Source organism: Castor canadensis, chromosome 6 (assembly GCF_047511655.1).
Source record: "Castor canadensis chromosome 6, mCasCan1.hap1v2, whole genome shotgun sequence".
Classification (NCBI taxonomy): Eukaryota; Metazoa; Chordata; class Mammalia; order Rodentia; family Castoridae; genus Castor; species Castor canadensis.
Genome location: NC_133391.1, coordinates 102,318,712 through 102,345,417, shown reverse-complemented (window position 1 = coordinate 102,345,417; position 26,706 = coordinate 102,318,712). Strand labels below are relative to the sequence as shown.

Sequence of the window (26,706 nt, the reverse complement as noted above, 5' to 3'; positions counted from 1 at the left end):
AATACTTTACTGAGCACCTATGATACACCAGGCAGTGTTCTGGAAAATCAGAAATCTACTTCCTTGGGACCTCCAATGCTACTTATTGTTAATATTAATCACTGAAGCAATGAATAAAGTTATAATGCTGGGATTGTATGTTATACACAGTAAAGGTAGGAGAAATAGTGGTGATTTTAGTATCCACTTTTATTATCATTGGACCCAAGAACTGTATCCAAAGAAACTTACCTTCATTCTTCTCATCACATGTCTGGAAAATTGCCACAGAAGTGCTCACCATATGTGTATATGCTTGCATTTCTCACTCCATTTTCTATAGCAAATTGACACTGGTAAAAGACTATTTCTAATGCTATAGTTAGGGACTTAAATCCAGGAGAAGATTGATGAACTATTTTATTGACCTATAATCAAAGGTGCTAGTTTTAGAAACATGTTCAATTCTTCCAGCTTGGAAAACAAAGTTAAACAAAGGCAATCATAGTAGGAAAGCACACTGTTGGTTTAAATCTCAGTATCATATATTAAAGCACAGTAGTTAAAGGGGGTGTTTTTAATTAGGTATAAGACCCATGTTTGAGTTAAGTGGATTAATTTGGTACCTGTGTAAGCATTTGTAGACTATTCACTTTCATTGACTTACTCATTTTATTCTGATCTGCTGCTGTGATTAATGTATTTTTTTATTAATGGAGATTAGGTTAATTTGAGTTCATTATTCAAATACCAGAGCCTAACAGATGGAACATGAAATGAAGGTCAGAAAACGTGTGTTCCGTTCTAGCTTACCACTTACTTTCCATGGAATTTGAATTTGTTCATGCTCTGGAGAGGTATTGTGGATTAATGTTACTATGAATAAAATTGTCTAAGTGACGAGGGTATGAAGTACTATGAAAGCAAATCTGGAAAAAATGATAATAATTTAGAGAAAAACTCCTTTCATTTGGGAATTATATTTGCTATTCATAAACAAAATTTCAGTGAAAACTTAGATACTATACTCATCAGATGAAAGAATTACATTTCATGTTCAAGTAATAATGTTAACACTTGTATAGTAATTTCCAGGTTTGTAAACACTTTTTCATTCGAATCTCATGTGTTCCTTTCAAAAGTCTCATGTTAGCCCATTTCCATGTGTTCCCCCAAAAGCAGGCAACAGTCTTTTCCCAGAGTTTAAGAGCAATTGGATATGTTTTTCTCTTGCAAAGCTGGTGCCAGTTTAGTTTCCATACAAGCAGGAGAGTCTGTCATTCCACCATACCTCTTCATGCAGTTCAGAAATAACAAATTTCACAAGCACCTGACTGGGTGTTCTTATTATGCTTAGTTATCCACATGCCTTTTTGACTTGTTTTCTTCTAAAGACCTATTCCTGTAACTAGCTTCTATCATTTACTGCAAGCTAGCAGAACAGCAAAAGACTTGCAATTTTTCAAAAAGGGAATATAAATAGGCTAAGATTCAAGTGACTGCCTTTTAAGGACTTAGTTATAAATCTGCTTCTTTCTTATCCAGAATATAAGTAGCTTTTATTTTGTGACATGTAAGAATGGATTCAGTGTTCAAACTATTCCACAAAGAGAAAATTGCATTATCTGGGTCACTTTCTGCTTTCCTCCAAGAATCCAAGATAAGTCAAAAGACAAGGTGTAGTTGATATTTACTCCAAATTTGTGAATCATCCATAGTTTTGATGATACTTTTTATTCCAAACTTGTCCATTACTGGCAAAGGGACAATACACAGGTAAGTTGACTGAGTTTCAGTACAATGTTCTGTTTGACTGTAAACACCTACATTGTGTACCGATAAGCTGGTGTTTTGTACACACTGACATGTCTGTGACAACAGTAGCTGGGGAATTCTGAAAATACAGAAGAAAATGTGTCCAAAGTTGGAAGCAGCATTCAAGACTTCAAGACATAGTCAGTAGAGAAGTATCTGATTATGGTGCTCAGCATAGGCTCTGACTTCTACAATCACAAGGTCGAAGGCCTGAAGGCCAAGGTACACCATAAATGTGCAAATTAAGAGCAATATAAAGCAATGGAGAGTAGTGACAGTGGGGACATGAGGAATACACGCCCTGCATTTCCATTCACAAAGTACTAAAAACACAGTACTGGCCAAACAAAACACATGCACAAGCAGAAGTTCACTTTCCAGTATGTGACACCTGCCCTTAAGCTAACTGCTGTTCTCTTAGCTGGCTTAGTCTGATAGATCCCATAAAATTTGGAAAGTATGGGTTAACACTTAAGGGGATTCTGAAGCTTTAACTGAAAAGGAGTCACCTACTCTATCACTTTCCCTTTTTTCTGTTCCTCTTCTGCCTTCCCTAATGCAGACACACAATGCTTGCCTAGAAATACAGGAGCCAGAGGTGAAAATTCCATCAAAACAAGTTGTTGTTTTAGTCTTTAATACTCATAGGCACACTATAGTTATTATGGAGTGGCAGCTGTTTGGTAACTAATGCTAACTTGATGTTAATTTTTATTTCATCAGAATGTAAGAATTCTCTGCTTTAACGTGCTTTTGTTTCCATTGAATTTTGGCAATAACAAATGCTTAGTCTGAAAACAAAGTATTTTGGAATAGTTTTCCTTCCCACAGGTATTGTGACAGGAGGAACATATTGCAATGCTTAACACAATTCTAAAACCAGTATATCCTTAAAATAATGTCACTATATCTATAAGTGACATTTTCTACTATTCTTTTGTTCTGTTTACTCTTACTGACTGCCAGTAGAAAAACAGAAAACATTAAAATACTTGAATGATATTGGCTTGGATTCCTTTCAAATTCTTCACATAAATATTTCTGTAAGATTTCATAAACAGCAAACAGAGCAATTACACAGACTGACTTACAGTTAGCCAAGGAATAAAAACTATTGACCTAACAGAACTAGGAGAATTGATGAAATACACACGCACACACACACACACACACACACACACACCATGCAGTTATATTTGTTTTACAGTGATGTTATCTTTTGTAATAACTAGGTCATTAATAGGTTATTGAATGATATACTATGGTGTTTTTCAGTTTAAGGATTAATTGCACAAGCTGTATAGAAGCAAAAAGCCCCTAATGTATGGAGGAGTGGGAAAGAGAGTTGCAAAGACTGGAGCCAGCCTTTTAGTAATGACAGGAAGAGAAGAGGTGGGATCAACAGAAGGGAGGGACACTCAGAAAAAGAGTTGTATTCAGCTGGAGAGGGCCTTATTTCAAAGGTCATTGTAAAAGCCCTTTGTTAGACTCTCACTTGAAAGTACGTATGGGGATTAATGTTCTCTCAAACTTCTTATTCTAATATGAAAAAGGCACAGAAATAGCTATCTGTGCTATAGCAGAGATTTCTGCATTATACCGCCCCCATCTGTCTTTTTTTTTGTTTTTTTTTCTGCTGCTTTGGAATAGAATATGGGTACTGATACAATAGCATTCTTAGCATTTTCTTAGTTTTCCAAAAAAAAAAAAAGAAAACAAAATCTGCTCCAGCAGAATTCCTAATAGAATCATGCTAAGTAAAAGTACTTCTTTTAAATATTCTAAGCATGTAACAACACCAAGAGCAGACAGAACTACTTCAAACTGATATGTAATTGCAAAATGTAGAATGTGCATAAGGAAACTACATTTGCTCTAAATTAGCAAAGGAATAGGACATCACTTATAATTCTCTGTGAGGATTATACTCACAAAAGATTGTCTTAAGATTGTCTGAAGCAAAGGGAATTGGTATTGCATAATGAGTCTTAAGAAAATTTACACTAGAAACAACCATTTCAAAATATGAGAATGAGTTAAATTGAGTGGGCATAGGTACACTGTATGACTTCTAATGTTTCAAACTCATCATTCTTGAATTAGTTCTGTCTCATTAATTTTGGGGTTTACCAGAAAGAAATCCCAAATCATTTAAAACCTGCTGGATGGTTACTTCTGTAGGAGTCTTTGCCAACCTAATCTCCCAGCTGAAAATTTCAGGATTGGAAGCATACCTGCTAGAAACACTAACTGAAACACTCAACCATATAGACATCTTTAGAACTTTAAATTCAGCAACATTAGGGCAGACTCTCTGGAACAGTGGTAGTCTAAATTCAGTTTCGTATGAGATAAAATATCTAAGTTATTACTGCATATTGACATTTCGTGTCATAGAAGCCATCCAGGAATAATTTGAAATGCTTTAATGAGTTTGGAACTCAAAATATGTTGATGCAATTGATTTTAAGTTTTCTGTGGTAACTGTGCTCATAGAAAGTCTAGATAACCTAATAATCCTGTTTTAGACATTGGTTTTAATCTTTCTTCTCGTGAAGACTTATACTAGAATAATTCATAAGGTAAGCATTCCCTTCTTTTTTCCCAAATCTTTAGTAAAGACCCACTAAGTAAGGAATTGTCCAGAAATGAGAGACTGAAGCAAAGAAAACGAATATATTCTGAAAGTGAATAATTAGATTAACTTGAAAACTTTTCTTTGGTGATGACTAAGTGACATCACCCAGTCAAAACATGTTAGAAAGCTATATGTATGTGTTAGAGGTCTTAAGTGTAAAGACGACAGGCAAAGAAATTTATGAGAATCCTATAATCTTTGGCTAAGTAGGTACTGGACAATTAGCTAAGAATGCCAGGCAGTATTCAATTAAGAAAACTAAGCAGATCCAATAAAAAGTCAGTTCTGGAACAATGGTAGGCCAGGTGTATTTGAGTCAAAAGCTATACTTTGAATTATTCCCTGGAAGAGGGAACTAGATTTTCAGAGAGAGAGAGATATGAGTGGGAACAGTATGAAATGTGTAAAATGTGTATAAGAGATTGAGGAGTTTTTCAGGTTATATAGTGGCTTTTGAGTTCGAGACAAGTGATAAATTTGTGTACAGAGAGTGGGGTCAGTTTGAAGAGTACAGACTTAATCCTTATAGGTCAGGGCTCAAAAACCCAAATTCTGCAAGTCAGACAACCTTTTCAAGTGAGGCTCTGGAGACGGGAAGCAGTGGCAGAAACTGGCAAATTCATGCTCTTTCTAAGAGGAAAGCATTCAACTCTGACTGGCCATTTCCTCAGAAAGAACTTCTTAGTTTTCAAGAGAAATCAAGTATCTGAAGTGTTGTGTGAAATGTCTGAATGTTAAAAACACTTAGAAAATCCAACAAAACCCTGTCTGGAGATTGATTTTAACCCAAACCATTACAGCCAAAACTGGGGTAGGACAGAGCGTGTTAGAGCTTTTAGTCAGGCCAGACCCAGAACAAATACCTTAGGAATGTTACCACAGGGGCTGCCTGTAGGGATTTTGAACAGGAAAGACCAGAACTGCAATTCCAAGAAGCCTTTTCTTCACTTTCTTTAGGGAGGACTTGAAGATGCACTCAAATAAATAGTAAGACTAGATGGCTGGCCCATAAGCATGCATCTTTACAGTGCTTTGATAGGGATGCTGGTTATAGCTCCTTAATGCTAGCATTCTTCCATCTTATAAAAATACCCTTTGTTTGCCCCACCTGCCTCTAGCTGCACTTCACTTTTAATTGCCCAGAAAATTGATCAGTAAAGGGTGGGTCGGTTTATTGGTTGCTTGCTTGCTTTGCAAGAACCTTCTGAGATCTGAAATGCAGCGAGAAAAGTTCTAACGCCTAGCCTTAGAATCAGAAGACTTTGAACCAAGTCCTAATTCTGCTATTTCCTGGCCTTATGGCCTGGAATATATTACACATCCTTTTGAACTTGAAAAGCTTTTCTTCATCTTGGTACTGTGGTATATTTACTGTCACTTTCTTATCCACAAAATCACAGCTAGAATTTCACTTCCTCAGACAAGCCTTCTAAGACTTTCATCAAAGTAGAGCCTTTATCAGCTTCCTAAGGCAGTTGTAACAAATTGCCACAATCTGGGTGGCTAGATTTCTAAATTACAGGTGTTATCAGGGCCACCCTTCCTCTAAGGGATCTAGGGAAGAATTGTTCCTTGTCATTTCCTATCTTCTAGAGGCTGCTGACAATCCTTGGTGTTCTTTGGCTTGTAGCTACAATCCTCCTGCTTGGCCTCTGGTCACCTGGCCCTCTTCTCTGTATGTGTGGGTGCTGTCACATCACCTTCAGTGGGTTGGAGCCCACCCTAATCCAATTATGCCCTTTTCTTAACTAATGACAAAGAATATTTCCACGTAGCCAATTCCTGAGGTTTCGGGTTGACATGAATTTTGGAGGAACACTTCAACCCTGCACATACTCTCTAGAAGAGGCTTAGTTCTCGCCTTCATTGTATTCATCATATATATAACTAAATATTACTTCCTAACTGGAAATTCAATGAGGACAAACTCCAAGTCTGTTTTGTTCATTTCTATGTACTCTGTGCTCAGGTAAGTTTTGATCTCTAGAAGCTAATCAAAAAATATTTGTTTTGTGAATGAAATAATTATATTTTTCCTCTGGGCTAATTTTCTCATGATGAAATGATGGAGTAGAATTGCTGTCTTTAAGATATGTTTAAGTTTTATTTGTCTAGATGCTTAGTGGTCCCACGTCTGTCTGTGAATCAGTCTAGCAGGCATTTGCATGCATGAGATGTGTTTCTTAAAAGTATGATTATACACATCTGTTATTTAGGTTCTACATAAAGAAAAAGAGAAAACAAACACATGACATTGAAGTGCCAATTATTTTGCCTGATGTTGAAGAGAAAGTTATAAAAAGACAACCAAATTCAGAGATTATGTTCATTTTAAGCGCACTAAACACTCATTCTGGGTTATATCCTAAATAAATATTTATGAAAATATAACCCCAAATCTAAATGGACATTAAGCAGTTTTTAGATTTATGTTCAGAGTGACTGATACCAAAAACACAGTTTTACTTCAAATAAACAAATTTTTCTATAAAGGTATAACTCATCTCTTTTTGATTTAAGAAGATGTGGGATAATTGTTTCCCGTAGAAGTTAACTCAGATATTCACTGAGATCCTATTCTGATTCAGACATTGTGCTAGGTGCTGAGGTTACCATAAGCAAATATGACAGTTCCAAATTGTGACGAAAGCCACAATGGAAATTAGCAGGCTAATGAAATAGGGTAATACTAGGAGTATGGTCAGAAGAGATGGCATTTGAACTGAGACATGTAAGGTGGACAAGAGCTAGCTAGAAGAATATTCTAGGAAAAGGGGGTTAACATGCAAGGACCTAAAGCAAGAAATAGCTTAATTTGTTCAAGGAAGTGAAAAGAGACTGAAGTACCACAACAGAGTAAGTAATAGGCAGAGTCTAGATGACGAAGTTACAAAGCAGACAGGACAAAGATCATGTCCTGGAAGATCATGGTGAGGATTTTCCATTACACTATGAAAATCACTCCATCAATGGAAATGGAGAGATAGAGCTTGGTGGGAGAGGAGATAATGAATTGAGATTTTATAGTATCTGTGTGGTTATATTTATTGAGTGGATTGTTTAAAATGTCAGTGTGATTCTCAGGAGAGAAATGAAGTTAAAATACAGATTTACCAGGAACCAGGGTATTATTGGTAGGTGAAAATGGGATGATAAAATACAGATGAGAGGAAGCCTGGAGCACCAGTATTGAAGGAGATAAAAGGAAGAGAAGGCAGGGCTCAGAATATGTCAAGGAAAGTCATGAGTCCGGGTACTCAGCCTACAAGTTTATGTTCTTGTCAAACCAATGTATATTTAATCCCCAAATACACAGGGCAATGTTCTAGCATGAATGAAAGCCCACATGTTCTCTCTTTCTGCATCATCAATCATCGATTTTATTTAGAGCACAATAAAATTAATATCTAGTGTAATTTATATAAGCATGATCTTGAGCAACACATAAAATTCACATACATTTTTCAAGATTCAGCATGACTTACACCCACAAAAGATGTCTTTAGCAAAGACATTGCCCCAGACGTCTCAGGAAGAATCAAACATTCATATTCTTCCAAAGAGCTGCTCAAATGGAAAAGTTTGGTATATATTAGATGTGCTAGAACTTATTTTTTATAATTACCCAACAAAGTAGCTTGATTTTAAGGTTATGGATACTGAAGTTCAGAAAATTAAGTAGATTTCCTGACATTCTGTTACTAATGATATTATAATTTAAAACATCAGGACTCTTCGGTTCCAAAACCTGAAATCCTTATTGTATATAAGGAAATGAATAAAGTGCAAGAAAGTATGAAGAAGGAAGAAGTGTTCAGTAATAGGAGATATTGAAAAGTACAAGTAGGGTGAAGATTGAAAAGTAAGGTTAGCATCTGACTTTTAATGGTCATTGAACCTAGATTTTAAAATATTGAAAAATGAAAGTGAACCACAATGACACACTTGTTCACCAAACGTAATGACTAAAATTAAGAAAACAGATAACATTAAGTATTGCTAGTAGAAATACCTGCTCAACATATGAACACATGCTACCTACCATCAATTTTATTCCTGGGTATACACCCAAGAAAAGTATTCCATAGAAAACAAGTATCTGAAGAATTTATTGTAGCTTTCTTAGTGGTAACCTCAAATTCTAAACAACTCAAATGTCTATCAGAAATAGAATACATTTTGGTATATGCATTCAGTGGAATATTACAGTATGAAGAAGAATGAAATACTGGTATCTGCAATAGCGTGGATGAATCTCACAGGTATCTATTAAGGGAAATAAGCCATGCATGAATTAGTGCATGCTATATATTCTCGTTTATATGAAGAGCAAGAAGAGGAAATTCTAGTTGATGGTGATGTAAACATGTATGATGATCATTCTAGGCTGCAGGGTATTGACTGGAAAGGGCCACGAGGTAACGTTATAAGGCAATGGAAATGTTTTATATCTTTCTCTGAATTGCATTGAATTGAGGACAAGTCAGAACTATGGATTTTTTTTAGAGTGACACAAAGTTTTAAAAAACACCACCTGTTCACTCTTGCTTCATTGAGAAGATAATCAAAATAATGTCTTTAATTATTGAGTACCCTTAAAAAGAGAAAAAAAAATTTCTTTGCAACGTTAGTCTGCTTTTCCTTACTGAAACAAGTACCTGAGATAATCAACTTATGAAAAGCAAGGTTGTATTTTGGCTCATAGTTTTGAAGGTTTCAGTGTATGATCAGTTGGCCCCATTTCTTTGGAGCTGTTGTGCACATCATTGGGGAGAATGTCGTGGGTCAAAATTGTTCCTTATTTGCTGAGAAGCAAAAGGGGTCAAGTTCCCACTATCACTTTGGAAGGCATGACCCAGTGACCTGAAGATATCCCACTAGGTTTTACATTTTAAAGTTTCCAGCACTTCTTACTTTAACACATGTGCCTTGGGGTGGGGGTGTTTTTAGGTTTAGTATCATGTGATCATTAATTATATCCAAGTAGAGCCTAGAATAAAATCTTACTTTATTCTAATTAAAAATACATTTTAAAGCAAATTACTTTTAGTGGTACAACCAGGCATGCAATTCAAACTTAAATTCTAAATCTTGGATTGGTGAATATTTCCAAATTTGTTGGTATCCTTAATGTAAGAAATGTTTATTCAACAATCATTTATTAAATTCTCACTAATTCTTAACCAATGTGCTTTTAGAGGCATATCAGTGAGTGAAAGTAGCCAGAAGGCTAATGGGTAGATATCCATGGTTTGTGATATGATCAAAGTGCAATGGAACTTCTAAAATTCCTTGTTTTAGTCCAAATAAATGATAGTTTGTGACTTGAGAAAATCAACTTTTCTACCTTTGGATCTGAACTGTATAGATGGTAGTAAGTACAGAGTACTGTAATCATCCCTCAAAGTCTGCCATTCAGACTCTGCAGTGGACTTCATGTAAATCTTGACTTGCTGTTATTTATATTTGCCTTGTTTTATATATGCAATCCTTTATTTTATATTCCATATGCTGCTGAATTATATGTAACAGAAATTTTTCATTGTTTTTTTAAAGAGTGATTTGGTTTTCTTTGAAAATTATTTTATCTGTTTTATTTATCATTTAATAGTATAATTGTTAGTATTCATATGAAAAAACTTAAAAGTAATTTCATAGAATTTATTCATTGAAAAGATCAAAATTGTAAACATTAGTGAAGATCCTCAGGCAGCTTTGATCAAAATACATGGACCACTTATTTTGATAGAAATATTCTTGAAATGTACATGCAAATCTTAATTCCATAGCCACATTTAAAGAATTAATGGCAACTGTTGCCTGAGTTATAGCTGTTTTCTTGAAACAGCATACAAAAATCTCAGAGAACAACAAAAAAGATACTTGAGTTAGGCCTTATCATTGGTTACCTGCATGACCTTTAAGTTTTTGTTTCCTTAACAATCACAAAGTGATAATAACCTTACAAGATTATGAGATAACTTTTCTTTAAAATGAAATCATTCATCTATAGAAACCACGCTGCATGAACCCACTAAGTGTTCATTACATCCTTTCCCATTTGAGCTAAAACATTGCCTGATGTACACGGAATACTCAACATTTTAGGACAATTCTGGAATTCATATGCCCATTTCTGAAATTTTAGGAATACTAGACTTTCGTGGAGGAGCTCATCATTAGCATTCTTTCGTGTTGCTTTCCAGCTGAGCTACTCAAGCATTATAGACTTGACAACTCATACATGACATTTCTTCTCCAAGAAGAGTCACACAAAATGAAAACACAATTCAAACTGACCAAAAACTTGAGAATCTCATAAGAAGCTGTGACTTCATTGATAACATAGATGTTTTCCTTTAAATGTGATTTTATTGACTTCCAAGTTATTTTCCAGTTCAAACTAAATATATTCTGTTACTAGCTGTTCATTCACCTAACCTGTTTCATGTATATGACATTTATTTGAGCAAATTACTCATGCTTACTGAGCTAAAAGCTGCACTAACTTTTAATATTTACAATAACCGTAAGAAGTAGATGCTATAATTACCATCTCCATTTTACAAATGAGGAAACAGAGGCACAAAGAAGTTTGCTGGTTTTCCAAAGTTCATACAACTAATTAATGGAACCAAGATTTCAATTAATCATTCTGGCTTCAGAGCTCATGGTTTTTAAATTTGAGGTGCTTTGGGGGTGAAGTGACTGGGAGATTTAGAAGGCTGAGGCTCTTTAAGCCATTTAATTTCAAATAATCAATGTCTTTAGCATGGTCTCATGATCTAGGTATCTGACAGCACTGAGATGAAATCTTCATTTGTGGCTTCAGTTTCTTCCAAAGAGAGTATCAGCTGGAAATTGTAAAATATGCTAGCCTAAATTCTGCAGTTTGGGCCCTTTCCTTCATTCCATTATCCAATGAGCTCTACTTGCAGGAGCTTTGCTTATACAGCCTTGCTGAGTAAGTGATACAATGGATTCTAGGCACACACAGTTGCTCCCTGGATTTGAATAAGAAAAACTAGCTTAGTTTTTATTTCCATCAAAGATTTATGATGCCTCACAAAACAATTCAGCTTATTCATATTGCACTAAACTTCTCAAATTCTTCATGGGCAGTGACTAGGTTTCTTATTTCTAGTCAGGAAGCTAATTATATTATAAACTTCTAAAATGCCTCAGGTAGCCAAGGATCCTTCGTGCACAGGTTCTTCCAGAGGACCCAATGCTACATGCTTCTAGATGCAAGGCATACTTCATTTATTTCAGCTGACTTTTCTCAATAATACATATCTGTCATCAGAATTGGTTTGTTTATGTCACTTTCCAGATGCATTGTTGCTCTCAACCTTGCAGATGTGTTATTTTGCTACTAAGGGATCTAATGACCTCTGCAAAGTTATAGATTGAATCAACGCAACCTGAGTAGCCCTCAAAAATATTCTAATGAAAAGTGTCAACAGATGTATATAAAAATTAGCTTTTGACTTAGTTTGAATTAAAAACATGAATTGAAAGTAATTAACCATGAGACTGTATGACATTCCTAGGTAGTAATTGATATATGTTAATTTTCTTGTATAATCCTTAAAGAGGAAATGATACAAAGTGTAGCATAAGAGAGAAAAGATACAACTTTTGTAGAAATGTTTATTTCATTTTTATTCCTTAAAAATCTAGATAAAAGATAAAAATTTCTATGAAGATATGTGGACATATATTTCAAAAGAAAATTTCTGCTATTTTCACTTAATCTCAACTATGTGAGCAAATTAATTATCAGTAGTGACTAAAAAGAACTTTCTGTATTTAAACAAATATTCAGATAACCAAGTGTTAAGATAAAGTGACTTTTCATGATAACACAATATATTAGATACATATACATTACACAGAACATAGTCTTTCTCAAACCTCTTCCTACTACTGTTTTTTAAGGTAGAAAGTCTGTGTGGACAGAGGAGCTAAAGATAGATAGATAGATAGATAGCTATAGATATAGATATTGTTGATCTATGTGAACTAGGAGATGAGGCAGTCAGACTCACTAGTTTTAATAGTTGAAAAGGAAGAGCTGGTGAGGTAGTAATTACCTCTTTTTAGGATGAATCTTATCAATGCAAGTCAGGATAAGTGTATACTGAACCTTATCAATTATATGCCACATAACAACATGTGGGTTGACAGTGTTCTCATAAGATTTTATCGCCTAACTGGTGTTTCAGCCTTCTTGCTCTAAGGACACTCTGTGATGTTTGCATTACCGTGAAGTTGCTTAATGATTCATTTTGCCCTATGTATTCCTGTACATGGAAGTGTGTGAACAAAATCCTGAAGACTTATATATAAAAAAGTCAACTTGTGGGAGATTTTTCAACATACTCACCTTCCTTTCTCATACTTTCCCAAATCAGAAATATGCTACACTTCTTATATACTTAGAAGTCTAATAAACACTTGATGTACTGTTTATGTGTTCAATTTTCTCAGATCATTTATATTTTTAGTATAACTGAGCTTAAGGTTAAAGTTAATTTTTTTTGGTGATTGTGGTATTGTAGTTTGAACTCAGGGCCTCATGTTTGCTAGGCAAGTGCTCTGCCATGAGCCAGGCCCTCAGTCTTTTTCGTTTATTTTATTTTTTAGGTAGAGTCTTGCAGTTTTGCCAAGAGTCATCCTTAGACTATGATCCTCTTACTTACACCTCCAGATTAATTGAGATTACAGTCATGAGCCTAGCTTGTTTTTTAAAATAGGGTCTTGCTAACTGTTTTGCCTGGGCTGATGTTGAATCACAATCCTCCTATCTCCACTTCATGAGTGGTAGTGGTGTTTTTTTATATGTCCATAGACTATCTGGAGATATATTAACCAGTATGTTACTTTTGTGACATGATCCACTATCTACTAGGCAGGCTATTTACTTAAAAGTAGTCTTGTGACATAGCATGTAGCATGATTAGAATTTATTCATGCCATATACTAACTGCTCTCAGTTTATATTTTATTATCAACTGAGTGTTAGGGTGCTCCCCAAATTAATATATTATAGCCTAATCCATAATATAATAGTATTTGGAGGGGGTAACTGGGTCATGAAGGTAGAGTTTATCATGGATGAGATTTGTGCCCTTCTGTGGTGAAACATGAAAGACCATTTTTCTCTCTGTTCTCTGCCATGTGCTGATTCAGTGAATACACAGTAAATAAGAACTGTGCCCTCACCAAACACCAGATCTATCAGTACTTTGATCCTAGACTTTCAGCTTCCAGCGCTGTCAGAAACAAATCTTTGCTGTTAACCACCTAGTCTATGCTATACTTATTATGAAAGTTTCATCCAAATTCAAAACCAAATAAACAAATAAAGACAATATATTTCTTGTTCCCCATCAAGAAACAATTCATCTCCCTATTTTATGCTCCAAAGATCTCAAAGTTTTATGGTTCATACCTCATGCCTGCTGCCCTAAAATAAAGAGACAGAAGTATACACACAAACACACATATATATGTATTTATATACATATGTATGTATATATGTGGTCTTATATCATTTATTAATATCCATAGGCCTTCTCAAAATAACCTTCAACCTGAAATAGAATATGGTTTAAAACAACAGAAACCTTGCTCTAGAATCAGTCTTGTGACAGGCACACAGAAAATATTTGTTAACTAACTGAATGATTAAATGAAAGAATGAAAAAGCATTCTGGGGGAAATATTGCTCTTATATTCCAGTATTTTCTCCTTATTTTAAACTTTTTATAGAGCACTTTTATGCTTGGCAAAGCATTTTGACAAAAGCAATTGTGCGATAAAATTAGTCTCTGTCAACTCTGTGGTATATATAATAGTTAGGAATTCTATCTTGTAGTTTAAAATATGAGCATTCAGAGATGGAAAATGAATGTTATTTGATCAAAGCACTTTCTATGCATGTATAGAAATATCATGATAAAACTCCTTTGTATAATTAATATATGTTAATTAAAAGTCCAATGGATTCCATGAGAAATTGAATCAAAATATTTTCAACACATAATTTATGAAGCAAAAATGGCAATTCCTCCCTATGTATTTCGAATAAATTTGTTGCACAATTTTGAAGTGACTTTAGCAGTCTTATTTATACACCAGATTTTGGCTGTATGTCTACTGCCAAAATGAAATGGAAAAGAACATGATTTTATTCCAAGTCAGTCATTCAACAACAACAACAAAATTGTCTAACTCTGAGTTTTCCAAGTGATGACCCTGTTCTATCAGGAAAATAGTAGAATGCAAACCTCAGTGTACTTCATTATGTCAAGAATTTCACTATGTCTTCTCTAGGTACAAAAAATAAATTTTGTTTTCACAAAATTCCTAAGCTCAGTCTCTAGAAAAACTAAGAAATGTGACTTTGAACAATGAAGACTACATGTAAACATTTAGTTCAACCTGTGTGATATTCAAATAATCTTGATATTTCAGCTTTAATATTTCATCTGACCTTTGTACTTGTTCTTTCTTCAAATGGAAGGATTTAAAGCATTTCTTGAGAACTTTCTGTACAAACAGGAAGTATGTGGTCTTTGTGATGTTTAGGGTACAGGCTAGCATCATTTTAAGTGGTTATTTTAAGTCTTACAAGTGGTTGGGAGTACAGGCTTTGGAATCAGCACCCTTGGCTCAAGTCCTGGGTCTGTCATATCTTAGGTCTATGACCATGGCAAGCTTACTAACTTTTATTAAGCCTCAGTTTCCTCCTCTTAAAGAGGAGATAATAATCTCTAAGTTGCATAGGCTATTGAGGGATAAGATGAAGTAGTATCTATAGGACATTTGGCATAATACCTAGCACCTAAAAATCATTCATTAAATTATTGTTATTAAATTCTTACTGATAAAAATAAGTTAGTCTTTTTTGTCAGTGTCACATATGAAAATAGTCACATAGTCTTGGTGTTAGTGAATGACTCATAAAGATCTATTTCTCAGAGAAAAAGTGACTTTTTAAAGAAAAGAGAAGAAATAAAACCATGGTACGATACCTCTGAAAATTCTGAAAAAAAGTTATGCTTTTTGGTTTTGATAGGTTCAACTTTTTTTTTTTTTTACACAATGACCTTTAAATATGTCCTTGTGAGTAGTAGCTATTACCTACCAAAAATGGACTATAAAGAAAACTGGAAAGTATACAGACAAGTTAAGCTGTGTGAGTTTTTTGTTTGTTTGTTTTAATGATAAATGATTTGCAGTTACAAGAAATGATAAATAACATTTGACTGACTGACTTATTTTAAGCCATATGCTAAAACAAATACTTTATTCTAACCATGCACATAGTGTCTCAGAGCCCATCACAATTCACCTGCCTCTGGCTGTCATTAAAGTTATGGATTTACTTAACGATGTGTTTGCATATTTTAATTGTTGTAGGTGGAGAGAAAACAAGTGGCATGCTTACTGGTCTAACAGTGATATTTAGCATGAGTAGGAGATCATTAGCCTTTGTTTAATTAACATCAGGAATAAGGATACATTAAGGACAGGACATGTACAGAATGTATCATTTGAAAATTATAAATAATGTTGATTGATTACTGTATTTTCACCATGGCAACTATAAAGTGTAATAATTATAAAAGCCTGCCCAGACGAGTTTCCTCCATTTAGTAGTTGCCAAAAATTTCTGCATTGCATAAAATATCTCCCTGACACACCTAAGATATTCAGAGGCATATTTAACATTCAAGGGTCTTTCCCTTTGATAGATCTCTATACATTTTATATAACAACTCAAGTATAAAGTATAAGAAATTGGAATTTGTTTGAAAAAAAGAAAGAAAAGGAAGGAAGGAAAGAAGAAAGGAAGGAGGGAGGGAGAAAGAGAAAGGAAGGAAGAGGGAGGAACAAAAGGAGGGAGGGGAGGAAAGAAGGGAGGGAGGGAGGGAGAGAGGAAGGGAAGAATCAAAATTAATCAACAGAACATCAGTGAGCTGTGGAGAGAAAGGATTTAATATACATATATGTGAGATCCCAAAAAGGCAGGTATAGGAGTATGGATGGAAAATGTATTTGAAAAAAATGATTTAAAAGTTTCCAAATTTATTGAAACTATCAACTAACAGATCCAAGAAGTTTGAGGAACCCCAGTAAACCACAAGCAGAGGTATGAAGAAGTATACCAAGGCACATCATGATAAAATTGCTCAAAACAGTGATAAAGAGGAAATCTTAAAAGCAACAAATCAAAAAACATTTCATACAGGGGAAGAAGATAAGAATTTTATCAGATTTCTTGTCAGAAATGATGCAAATGAGGAGGCACTGTGGCAACATGTTTAGGCCCTCAGAGAAAAGAAAAGAGTCTGTAACCAAAGTATCTTCAAATGCAGGTTGAGTAAAGATGTTTTAAAGTATGCAAAATAATAGGAGTTGTTACTAGAAGACCAGCACTAGAAGAAATGTTAAAGTCTTTTAGGCAGAGAGAAAATGGTACCAGATGGAAATATCAGTCTGTTAAAACCAATAAGGAGCATCAGAGAAAAAGAGGGTAAATATATAGCAAATTTTTCTTATCTAAGTATATTTTAAAGAAAATTAACTCTGAAATAAAATTAATAGCAAATGTAGTGTGAGGTTTATAGGATATGTAAAAGTAAGATGTCTGTCAATAATTATACATAGGTCAGAAGAAAAAAATTGAAGTATACTACTGTTGGGTACTTAATTCTATGTATGAAGTGGTGTTCTAACACTCAGCATCCCTCAAAAACATTGATACAAACATTCTTTTTTATTTTTTCATGGTACTGGGGATTGAAGTCAAAGCCTTGAACTTGCTAGGCAAGTCCACGTCCCCAGTCATTTTGTTTGTAGTTTGTTTTTCACACTAACTTTATCTGGGACTGTCTTGAACCATGGTCCTCCTATCTCTACCTTCTGAGTATCTGGGATCACAGGTGTGCACCATCATTCCAGCTTATTTTTGAGACAGGGTCTCACTGACTTTTGCCTGGCCTGGCATCAAACCACAATCCTGTCTCTGTCTCCTGAGTAGCTGGGATTAGAGGCATGTGTTACCATGTCTGCTGGCCCAGATGTGAACAATCTTAATACAATTTTAGCAAATCAAAAGGGTAATACATCACAAAAAAGAGGTAACTCTCCCAAATTTAACATTCAAAAATCCATGTAACCATATTAGCAAATTAATTACAAAAAATGCCTTGATAATATTAATACAGAAATAGCATTTGACAAAATTCAATCTCCATTCTCAGTAAAACTTCCCATCAAAGTAGGAATAGAAGAAAACTCTCTCAGTTTGGAATTAAGGCATTTGACAAAAAATATGCTTTCTAACAATTCTGGAAGCTAGACTGAGTTCAAGGTGTGTACTGGCTTCAGCAAAGTCTGAAGCTTCTCTCTGTGGTCTTTGATGGTCGTAACATTACCTCCCCATGTTTTCAAATGGTCTTTCTTGTGTGTGTGTGTGTGTGTGTGTCTATGTCCAAAATTTCCTCCTTATGAGGGCAATTTTCTGAGACATTAAGACTGATTCTATCTAAGAATTGGAAGGATTTAGGTTTATGTTAAAACCAACCCTTATATTAATAAACTTCTATTTTAGCATTATAGCTCTATGGTAGAGCACTTGCCTAGCAGTTAAAAAAAAAAGAGAGTATAGAAAGGTTATTTGTTGAAATAAATAGTGATGTAGTCATGACTAAGTTGACATTTCAACTACCCTTGAAAGGTGGATATAAATTCACCTAGGAAGATATGAGGAAGAACAAAGGCAAGAGTTGAAAGATGATGAAACACATTTAGGAAAGAACAATAAATCCAGTGGAGTAAAATGTTTGTTATACAAGGGGAAGATAAACTTAGAAAGAGAAAGTGGCAGTGGGGGACAGGGAGCAGGTAGGGTTTGTGTTTCTGTCTGAATATTTCCTGGACTCCTACAAGTACAACTAATGACATTCAACTCTACATTCTCCTGCTATTTTATTCTATACCCTGGTATCAACACCTGGCACATTTTATTGCACCGTGCATGTATCTGGTTTCAACCTTAGGCACCCTCCTATTAGAAAGGACATTTGGCTCATAGTTTATGTTCAGTAACAAGGAGTATCCTACTTTAAAACATGGGAAAGTATAGAAAACTACCACAGTCAGAATAGGCAGGTGGAATTTGGACTTACCTGTAAAAACTAAGTAGGTTGTGGATAGATGAAGAGTAGAGAGAAGGTCATCTGAAGAATTAGTGTGTGGAAAGAAGAGTGACAGTGACCAAAGTAAAGTATGAGAGGGGGAATGTATTTCAGTGATTAATAAGAACTGAGGTTTGTAATCAGTTTTCACTTAACAGCAAGCAAAAACACATGTATCTACTCTACATCCTCCATTTTCTGGTACAGTAGAGCTCTGATCAACCAGAAAAAACAGAGAATTTTATAAGTCATCTAAAGAAGATAATATGCCAGACACCTTCTTTGTAAAGTATGTTTATTCTTCTTTTCCCTTTGGTTAAGATGTGTATGTGTTATGTCAATGTAAAATTAAGAATAGCATTATGCATGGTATTGGTCTTATACTTTACGAATCTATTGTGAGCCATAAAGTAACAAGGATTGAGAAACAGTAGACTGGAATTTCAGCATTTTGACTTAGCTTTGTCAGCAGTAACATGCTATTCTAGAAAGAACGCTGGCCTTACAAATCAGAATACCAGATTCTAAATTCCAGTTTAGCTTTAATATGTGTTTAATGAATGTTAAATATGTTTGTTTCCCTATCATAATAAATTATCTTTCATAATTTATTAAATTGGGAAAAGAGAATACTGGCTTTATGTCATTAATATGTGAGTTAAACATACACACACAGCACACACACACACACACAGCACACACACACACACACACACAGAGGACGGCATTGTTCTGGTAGCATCATGCTGGTACACAGTAGTTTTCTGTCATTGTATTCTTTATCTTACCTAGCACAATGCTTTATCAATAATAGGTACTCAAACACAGAAAGAATCAATGTCTAAATGACAGACTCTTTGAAAAATTTCTTGTTTCCTATTAATGGTTTTCAACTTAATGCTTTCAGAGGGCTGACTGTGAAAATAACCTGTATTCTGGTCATCTCTCCATATGAAAGAACAATGGTAAAACTCCATCTGTTCTTAGGTGTTGAAGTCTTAAAAATTTGTATGCTAAATATTCTAGGAGATTTTATTTGTTTTATTTTATTTATTTCATTATTTCATTTCACTTTTAAAGTTAATTACTTTGGTAGGCTTGGCCACACATAATACCTGCTTCTTCATGTATTCTTAGCTCATCCCCATGACAGCATTGGACAGCTCACCCTCCTCTGACTTACTGACATTCTCCCACACAGAGAGAAGTAATTCTCATAATTCAGAGTAGAGTCTGGAACAACCATGAAAAGTCTTTCATGACTTACAAAGGTAGAATCTTAACTGGTCTTCCTATAATTTGGTAAGTGAGACTAGAATTTGAAGAAATTCTGTATATTAAAACCATATTCTGAAAGTAAATGCAGTCTTCAGTAATAACGTATAGTGATTTAATTTTTTCAAAGAAAAAATGAAAAAAGGAATTATTTAAATTATCATACCATTTATAGTTTTACAAAATGCTTAAAACTGGACATGTTCAATTACAATTTGAATTGCAGTGTTATTTTATGGAGCAAACTGTTTATGTTTGTTAAAACAAAACTACCAAAAAAATTTCCATGTAATCCTTACTATAGAATCTAAACTAGAGAGGCTCAGAGCTATTGTAGGAATACTTAAAGGGACATTATGGAAGTAGATTCCACTTTGCGAAAAGAGAGAATATAAAATGTTACAGTGATTGTGGGAGGGGAGGTTTGCAGAGTCACAGTTCTATGCTTCTAAGGTCTTTTAAGGCAAAGTTTTGGTGCTAGGTACATGGAAGATATGCAGTGAATATTTGTGGAATTTAGAAAGGTTAAATTTATGAGCTATAATATTTGATAATTCAGAAGTTAGAAGCTGAAGTCTAGGAAAATCTAAGCACCTTTAAAAAATAATAATTCAAGAACTACTTTATGGCATGTTCTGGAAAGTGAATTTGTTGACTTTTTTTTCAGGGAACTCAGATTAGAAATGATGAGACAAAATTTCTAGTTTCCACTTTAAATTTTGGCATTGTTTTTAATAGTGTATATTTGAATGATCCAAATCCAGGGCTAAATATACAGAACAATGAATCAGTAATACTTCCTATTTTAAAAATAATTCTGAAATTTGAGAGTAGAAAAGGACTCTAGAGTTTATCTTTTCCAACTTCCTGATGAGAGAATTAGACCTAGAAGGGAGAAGTGAGTTGTTCAGTTCCTCAAATAAATAAATCTCAAGAAGGAAGAACCCCTTCAGCTTTGTTGCTGAGTAGTATATTGTATCTCATGCAGTTGCTGAAGTAAGGGAGCTATGCTCAGTCTTTCACTGTGAAATAGAGATTTTGGTAGCATGCAAAGCCTTACCAGAATCCAAACAGATTCACCAGTGATGCTGCCCTAGTAACACCTTTGTCAGACATTTTCAAGAAAAATTGATGGACATACTCTTGGTACAGGAAGATTGGGGAGGGGCACTTCTCATTTGAAAACTAAAATAACACTGTTCCATTGCTCTGACTTGTTTGAGTACATTATTCATTTTTAAAAGGAAGTTCACACATTACTAAAAGCATTTAAGTTTCCTTTTAAAAAGCTGACAGAATTTGAGACATAAATCAGCTAGTTTTCTCCTTATACACAGGCACTCCTCTGTCCCTTGGGCATCAGTCATCTTTTCAATAATCACTGGCTACCTCTGTATTCTGGGCACAGTGGTATCCTCTAAATATATAAAGGCAAAAACTTTATATATTCTGTTCTTATGGGACCCAAAGTTTATTCATTGAGATATCATAGTATTATATATTGCTTCACGTTTTTCCTTGCCAACTAGACTTTTCATTACAAGATTTGACATAGTAGTAGTATACTGGAGAAAATACAAAATGATAGAAATTAGAAATAAGGTTTCATTCATTTGTTCATTTGTGCAACAAGTATTTATTGAGCATCAGACGCCAGATGCTTAAGATCCATCAATGAGTAAAATAGTGAAAGGGCCTGTCTTTGTGCGAATTGCATTCTAGTGGGTGAGAAGAAAAGTAACTAAAGGCATAAATAATTAAATGGTGATGACGATGATAATAAGTAAGTAAATTACAGGGCATGTTAGAAGGTGTTGAACATTGTTTTCATAAAGAAGAAAGAGTCCAAGAAGGAGAGAAAAATGGAGGATGCAATTTAAGATAGTGTAATCAAGAGATGCCTCATGGTTGAGGGTGACTTCTAGATGAAGGCTTGAAATAAAAATCCAAAGATTTAGGAAATCATAGGATGTGAAATTTTAAGCTTACTTTAAGTCTGTTGTTATATATGTTGCTTCCTGGCAAAGGCCATGAATAATGGTAAAGTCAAAGATTCTGTTTTTCCTTTAAGCATTAGCTTTAACTTATATAGGGATTGTGTTCATACTCTATTTCTTCTTTTTGTTAAAATACATTTTTGTGGGATATTTGTCCATCAATGATAAAAATGTGATTTACTTTGAAAATTTCCTCTTAACAGCCAAGAGCAGCATGTAGCACTGTTTCTTAGAATACAAATATTCAGATACTGTCATTTTCAGAATGACTGTTAATCATTTGAATTTGGGCAACAAGTCAACTTCTTTTCCCTTTGAATTATGTAATCATAGACTAAGATGAGAAAGCAGTTTATTCTCTGAATTTTCTTCATCAATTTTAACAAGACTTAAAAATAGAAGTGTCTGTTTTCTTCCAGATTGTGTTCCTGGCATCTGCATATGCAAGTCCCCAACTCACCGAGGAGAGCTGTGCAGCCATGGCTGCTGTCGCACATTACCTATATCTTTGCCAGTTCAGTTGGATGCTCATTCAGGTTGGTCCCTTATTCTTTCCCTCAACCCCTGCTGCCTTCCAATAAATATGGGTGGTGTGACCTTAGCATCTGATATGCTTTATGCCGAAATGAAAGTAATTCCACATAGCCATTACCTAGGATCTAAATGTAGGAAAATCTCTATAAATTCTGCAACATCAGTGAGTATGATCAGTGTGAACAAAATTAGGGAAATTTGGTAGGATTGGAAATGAGAGTGTAGAAACTTGCAATATGGGTCCTAAATGGCACGGTAAGAAACTTGAACTTTTTTCTGGGGCAAGTAATAGAACTTGTTTAAGCAAGAGATAAGATTTGGATTTTATAAAGATGTCCCCGTTTATGGTGAATTAGATATAGCAAAGAGGGAGCCAGTTAAGTGGTGTCAGTTGTATCCAGGAGGGAAAAAATGTTAGCATGAACTAGCAAGGTACCAGTAGAAACAAAAAGAAATAAGCAGGTTTGGATACATCTTTTTTTATTAATGTAGAACTTTAGGATGTAGAGATTGCTTGTGAAGAATGCAGAAGGTGGAACCCAGATATTTCTGGTGGGTAGTAGAGTCCTGGCCTGAAATTAGGATCACTGGAGAATGGGGAAAAGATGACATGTTTAGTTTGGGACTGTCAAGTGTTAGGTGCTTGTGAGACTTCCAGTGGGATCTTTGAGTAAAGGGGTCTCTTTGAGGGAGGGAGTCCTGTAACATAGAAATGCATTAGGAAATTATTGACTTAGAGCTGGAAAATGGAGTCATTGCTTTGGAAGAGATGGAGAGAGACTAGAGTATAGGACCAGAAGAGTCCTAATTCTCTTTCTCTAACTAAGATCCCTAACTGACTTTATTGTGCACTGTGCATAATATTCACTATGCTGATTTGCTAGATAAAGAGACTAAAGTGAGAGTTGGACCATCAAAAGTGTTTATGCTGCTAATTAAATGACTCAACTACAATGCTGCCTTTGATAATGCCTTCTGCATAATGGAACTGTTAAATCATTTGGTGATAGAAACAGTCTCGTGTATTTCTCAGTATACATCTCATTATACACAGATACATTCAGACTTTTGCATATTCTTTTGTTGTTGTTGACTATGAAAGTTGTGGGATTTGATGGTATAGCAATATTGAAGTGATGATAAAAATCAGAAAGAAGGTGATATGGTACACCACAGGCTCAAGGAAAGGATGTTTTCCCTGGTAGGATATGATAGTGGTAGGGGCTGAAGGATAAGAGAGCTGCACTATTTAGTTATAGAACTAATTAGAAAAAGTAGTTTCCTAGATCTGAGTTTGAAATCTGCCACTACCTATGTATGTTTAATCCAATTATTAACTCTCTCCAAGGTTTGTTTCTAAATCTTTACATGGGGATAGCCATTCCCAACTCACAGAATTAGTGTTTTATAGCTTTTTGAACATCTCTTATTATGGAAATATGTAGTGTGCCCTCTAACACACCCCTCAAAAGATAAAAAAAAAATAGTAAATTTAACCATGCAATACAAAACCTAAATATATGCTATAAGTAAAATAAATTTCCTAGATTTTTCTGGTTGTAGAATTCTTTAGAGTTTATCAAAGCTGAATGTTTTAATATGTAACTATGGTTGTTTGTCTGCCTGGACTGAGGTTCCCAGTGGTATGCTGAAGGTCTTTGTTCATCCCTGACCTATTCAAACTTTCTGATTAATGACTTAGATGGAAATACAGGAAACTACTTATCAGATTTTCAGATAGCATAAAGCTGAAAGAATCGTTAAAACAGCAAGCTGTCTGCTTTAAGATTAAAGGTAGAGTCAACATAGAGAAACTGGACTGATATTGAATACTAGAATGATAGAGACATCATCTGATGAAATTTAATGTAAATGACTCAAAAATTTAATTCAACATAAACTCAGTAGCAATGAAATATGTGGACAGAGAACCACATAGACCTAGGTTGCATGGGTAACAGTATGGAGGCAGCTGTGATTACATTGTAATCGCATGTTCTGTCTACTAGGGACATAGTAACCACTTTCATAGGTCATGTTTCAGCAGCAACATTAACCATCCAATGGAAAGTCAGAAGGCAACTAGCCTGAAAAGAATTTAGGGTGATGTGATGCTGCCTGCAAATGCTAGAAGGGCTGCTGAAGAAAAAAAAAGGGGGGCAGTTGAGGTGGATAGGTAGCTATATTTGGCAGAACTAGAAAAAAATGGGTCAAAATTAGGGAGGAAATTTTTCATTCGGTTCCAGAACTTTTATAGCCCATACTACTTTCAAAGTTGAACAGAGTGTTTCTAGAACGCACAGTGAATCCAGTCCCTAAAATATATTAAAGCAGAGAGAAATAACCAACTTTTGCACATGTTTAGATGGATTTCCTGCTTTGGAAGAGCATTAAACAAAATGGTATATGAGATTTAATGGGGATTAGTGTGTTCTATATATCTTCTGATATTCTTAAGTAAGTTTGATTGTGGTTTATGAAAATTTAGTAAATTAATTAGATTTTTGTATGGGGTATGGTTTAGGAAAACTATTTAAAGTGCCTGTGAAGTTTAATGCATTTCAGATGGTGTACCACACATTTTTCATGGTTTGTGGTGTGACCACAAGGGAAAAATTCAATAACTTCTGAATTCTAGGTAGGTTACTTTTAATAGGTTATTTTGTGGCCAGAGGTTGTCACTTTACCAGTTTACATTTTCCCATCTATAAATTGCAGTATGCATTTTAAACTGAAATCTGTTTCTTTTAAAACATTATATAGTAGGTTAGACTACCTTTTGTCCAATCTTATTAGTCAAATTAGGTTGAAAATTTTGAAAGAATTTAACACTTTAGTCATTCTACTTTATTTTTTAAAGCAGTACAGGAAGAAATCTGATACTATATATGGTTGCGCATAGCTTATAATGACAGCATTAATTTTGAGTCCTTGGGCTAAAGCATATAAGAATTACTAATGTTTATTGACATTATTTTCAATCTTAAAAGCATTTAAATGGCCTTATTTTGAAAAGTTACTTTACTTTTATAACACATACTTTTAATACCAGTGTAGTAATACCGGATTATATTTTAGAGTAGCTAAAGAAAAAAATATTGGTAAACAAGTTTCGTAACCTTTCTGAGCCTAGGTTTTCTTATTTGACAAAACAGGGTGCAATAATAGTACCTATCTTTCAGGACTCTGGAAAGATAAAAGGAATTAATATAGGGAGGAAGCTTCAAATGACAGCTGGCACAGACATACTGTACTCTATACGTTTTTACTAATATTATTGGCTAATATAAAAAGTGCTCTAAAATAGCAGAGAATTTGATGCATGTTGAATATTCTGCTTTTTCTAATACAATTAATACCTTTGTTACAAAAGCTCATCAGTTTTGATGTGGTGGGAAGAGGGCTGCCTTTGAGTGAGGCAGACACTAACTTAGCTGCAAAGATTTAGCAAGCTGGTGATCTCTAACTTGTATGAAAGCTTATGCATGCATGGCTTATAGCAGGCTCCATAGTTAATGGTCTTGACTCCAGTTTTTCAGGCTTCCCCTTTCTTTGGCAGGAAAATCATACAGTGAATGGTGGGAATCTACTAACAAAATATTTTTCTTATTTTGTCTTAAAGCAAACAACTCGAAAATTCCCTTTTGGGCCAAGGATATTGACATGTCCTTCTGTTTGCTCTTCACGTAAGATCACTCAGCAGAATTACTGAAACCATTTCCCATTTCCTTAAGACAGCAGGGTCATGTTTACTCTAAGGAAGACTGACAATGAGAGTTTAAAATCTTGAAATATACTTATTTTATTTTGCAAGCTTAGTTGTTTTATTTTCACTTCCTTTTTATGTTTTGGCTTGCTTTCATCTTAGGGATAGCATATGCTAATGATACAAAACATGAACACTTCAGAGTAATATAAAATCAAAAGTGCATCTCTTTCTCACTCTTTTGCGTATTCTCATTTTCTGCTCTACCCCTAATGCCATGCCCAAAGCTAAACAGTGCTAATGGTTTCCTGTGTATCCCTCCGGAAATATTCCATGAATAGACAAATATTTATAAATATATAAACAAGCAACATGTGTGTCCTTGTGTGTGTATGTTGAATAGGCATGGTGAATATTTATATATGTTTATATATATTATATAAATTTGGACATATTTAAGTTTACCATGTACAACTATATTTTTTTCTATGCTGCAATATGATTATTCTATAATTTATTTATGTGGGCTCTGATTTAGGAAGTTCTGAT

At 34.5% G+C, this 26,706-nt stretch overlaps 1 protein-coding gene across 4 annotated transcripts in view; it reads left to right on the top strand.

Moving 5' to 3' along the window:
* Adgrv1 (adhesion G protein-coupled receptor V1) overlaps positions 1-26,706 on the top strand; it is a 609,243-nt gene that overhangs the window by 369,761 nt on the left and 212,776 nt on the right. For all 4 annotated transcript variants that reach the window (XM_074077095.1, XM_074077094.1, XM_074077093.1 and 1 more), the window contains one exon: positions 22,337-22,453. In XM_074077095.1, the coding sequence (XP_073933196.1) occupies positions 22,337-22,453 (117 nt within the window). The remainder of the gene's footprint in view (positions 1-22,336; positions 22,454-26,706) is intronic.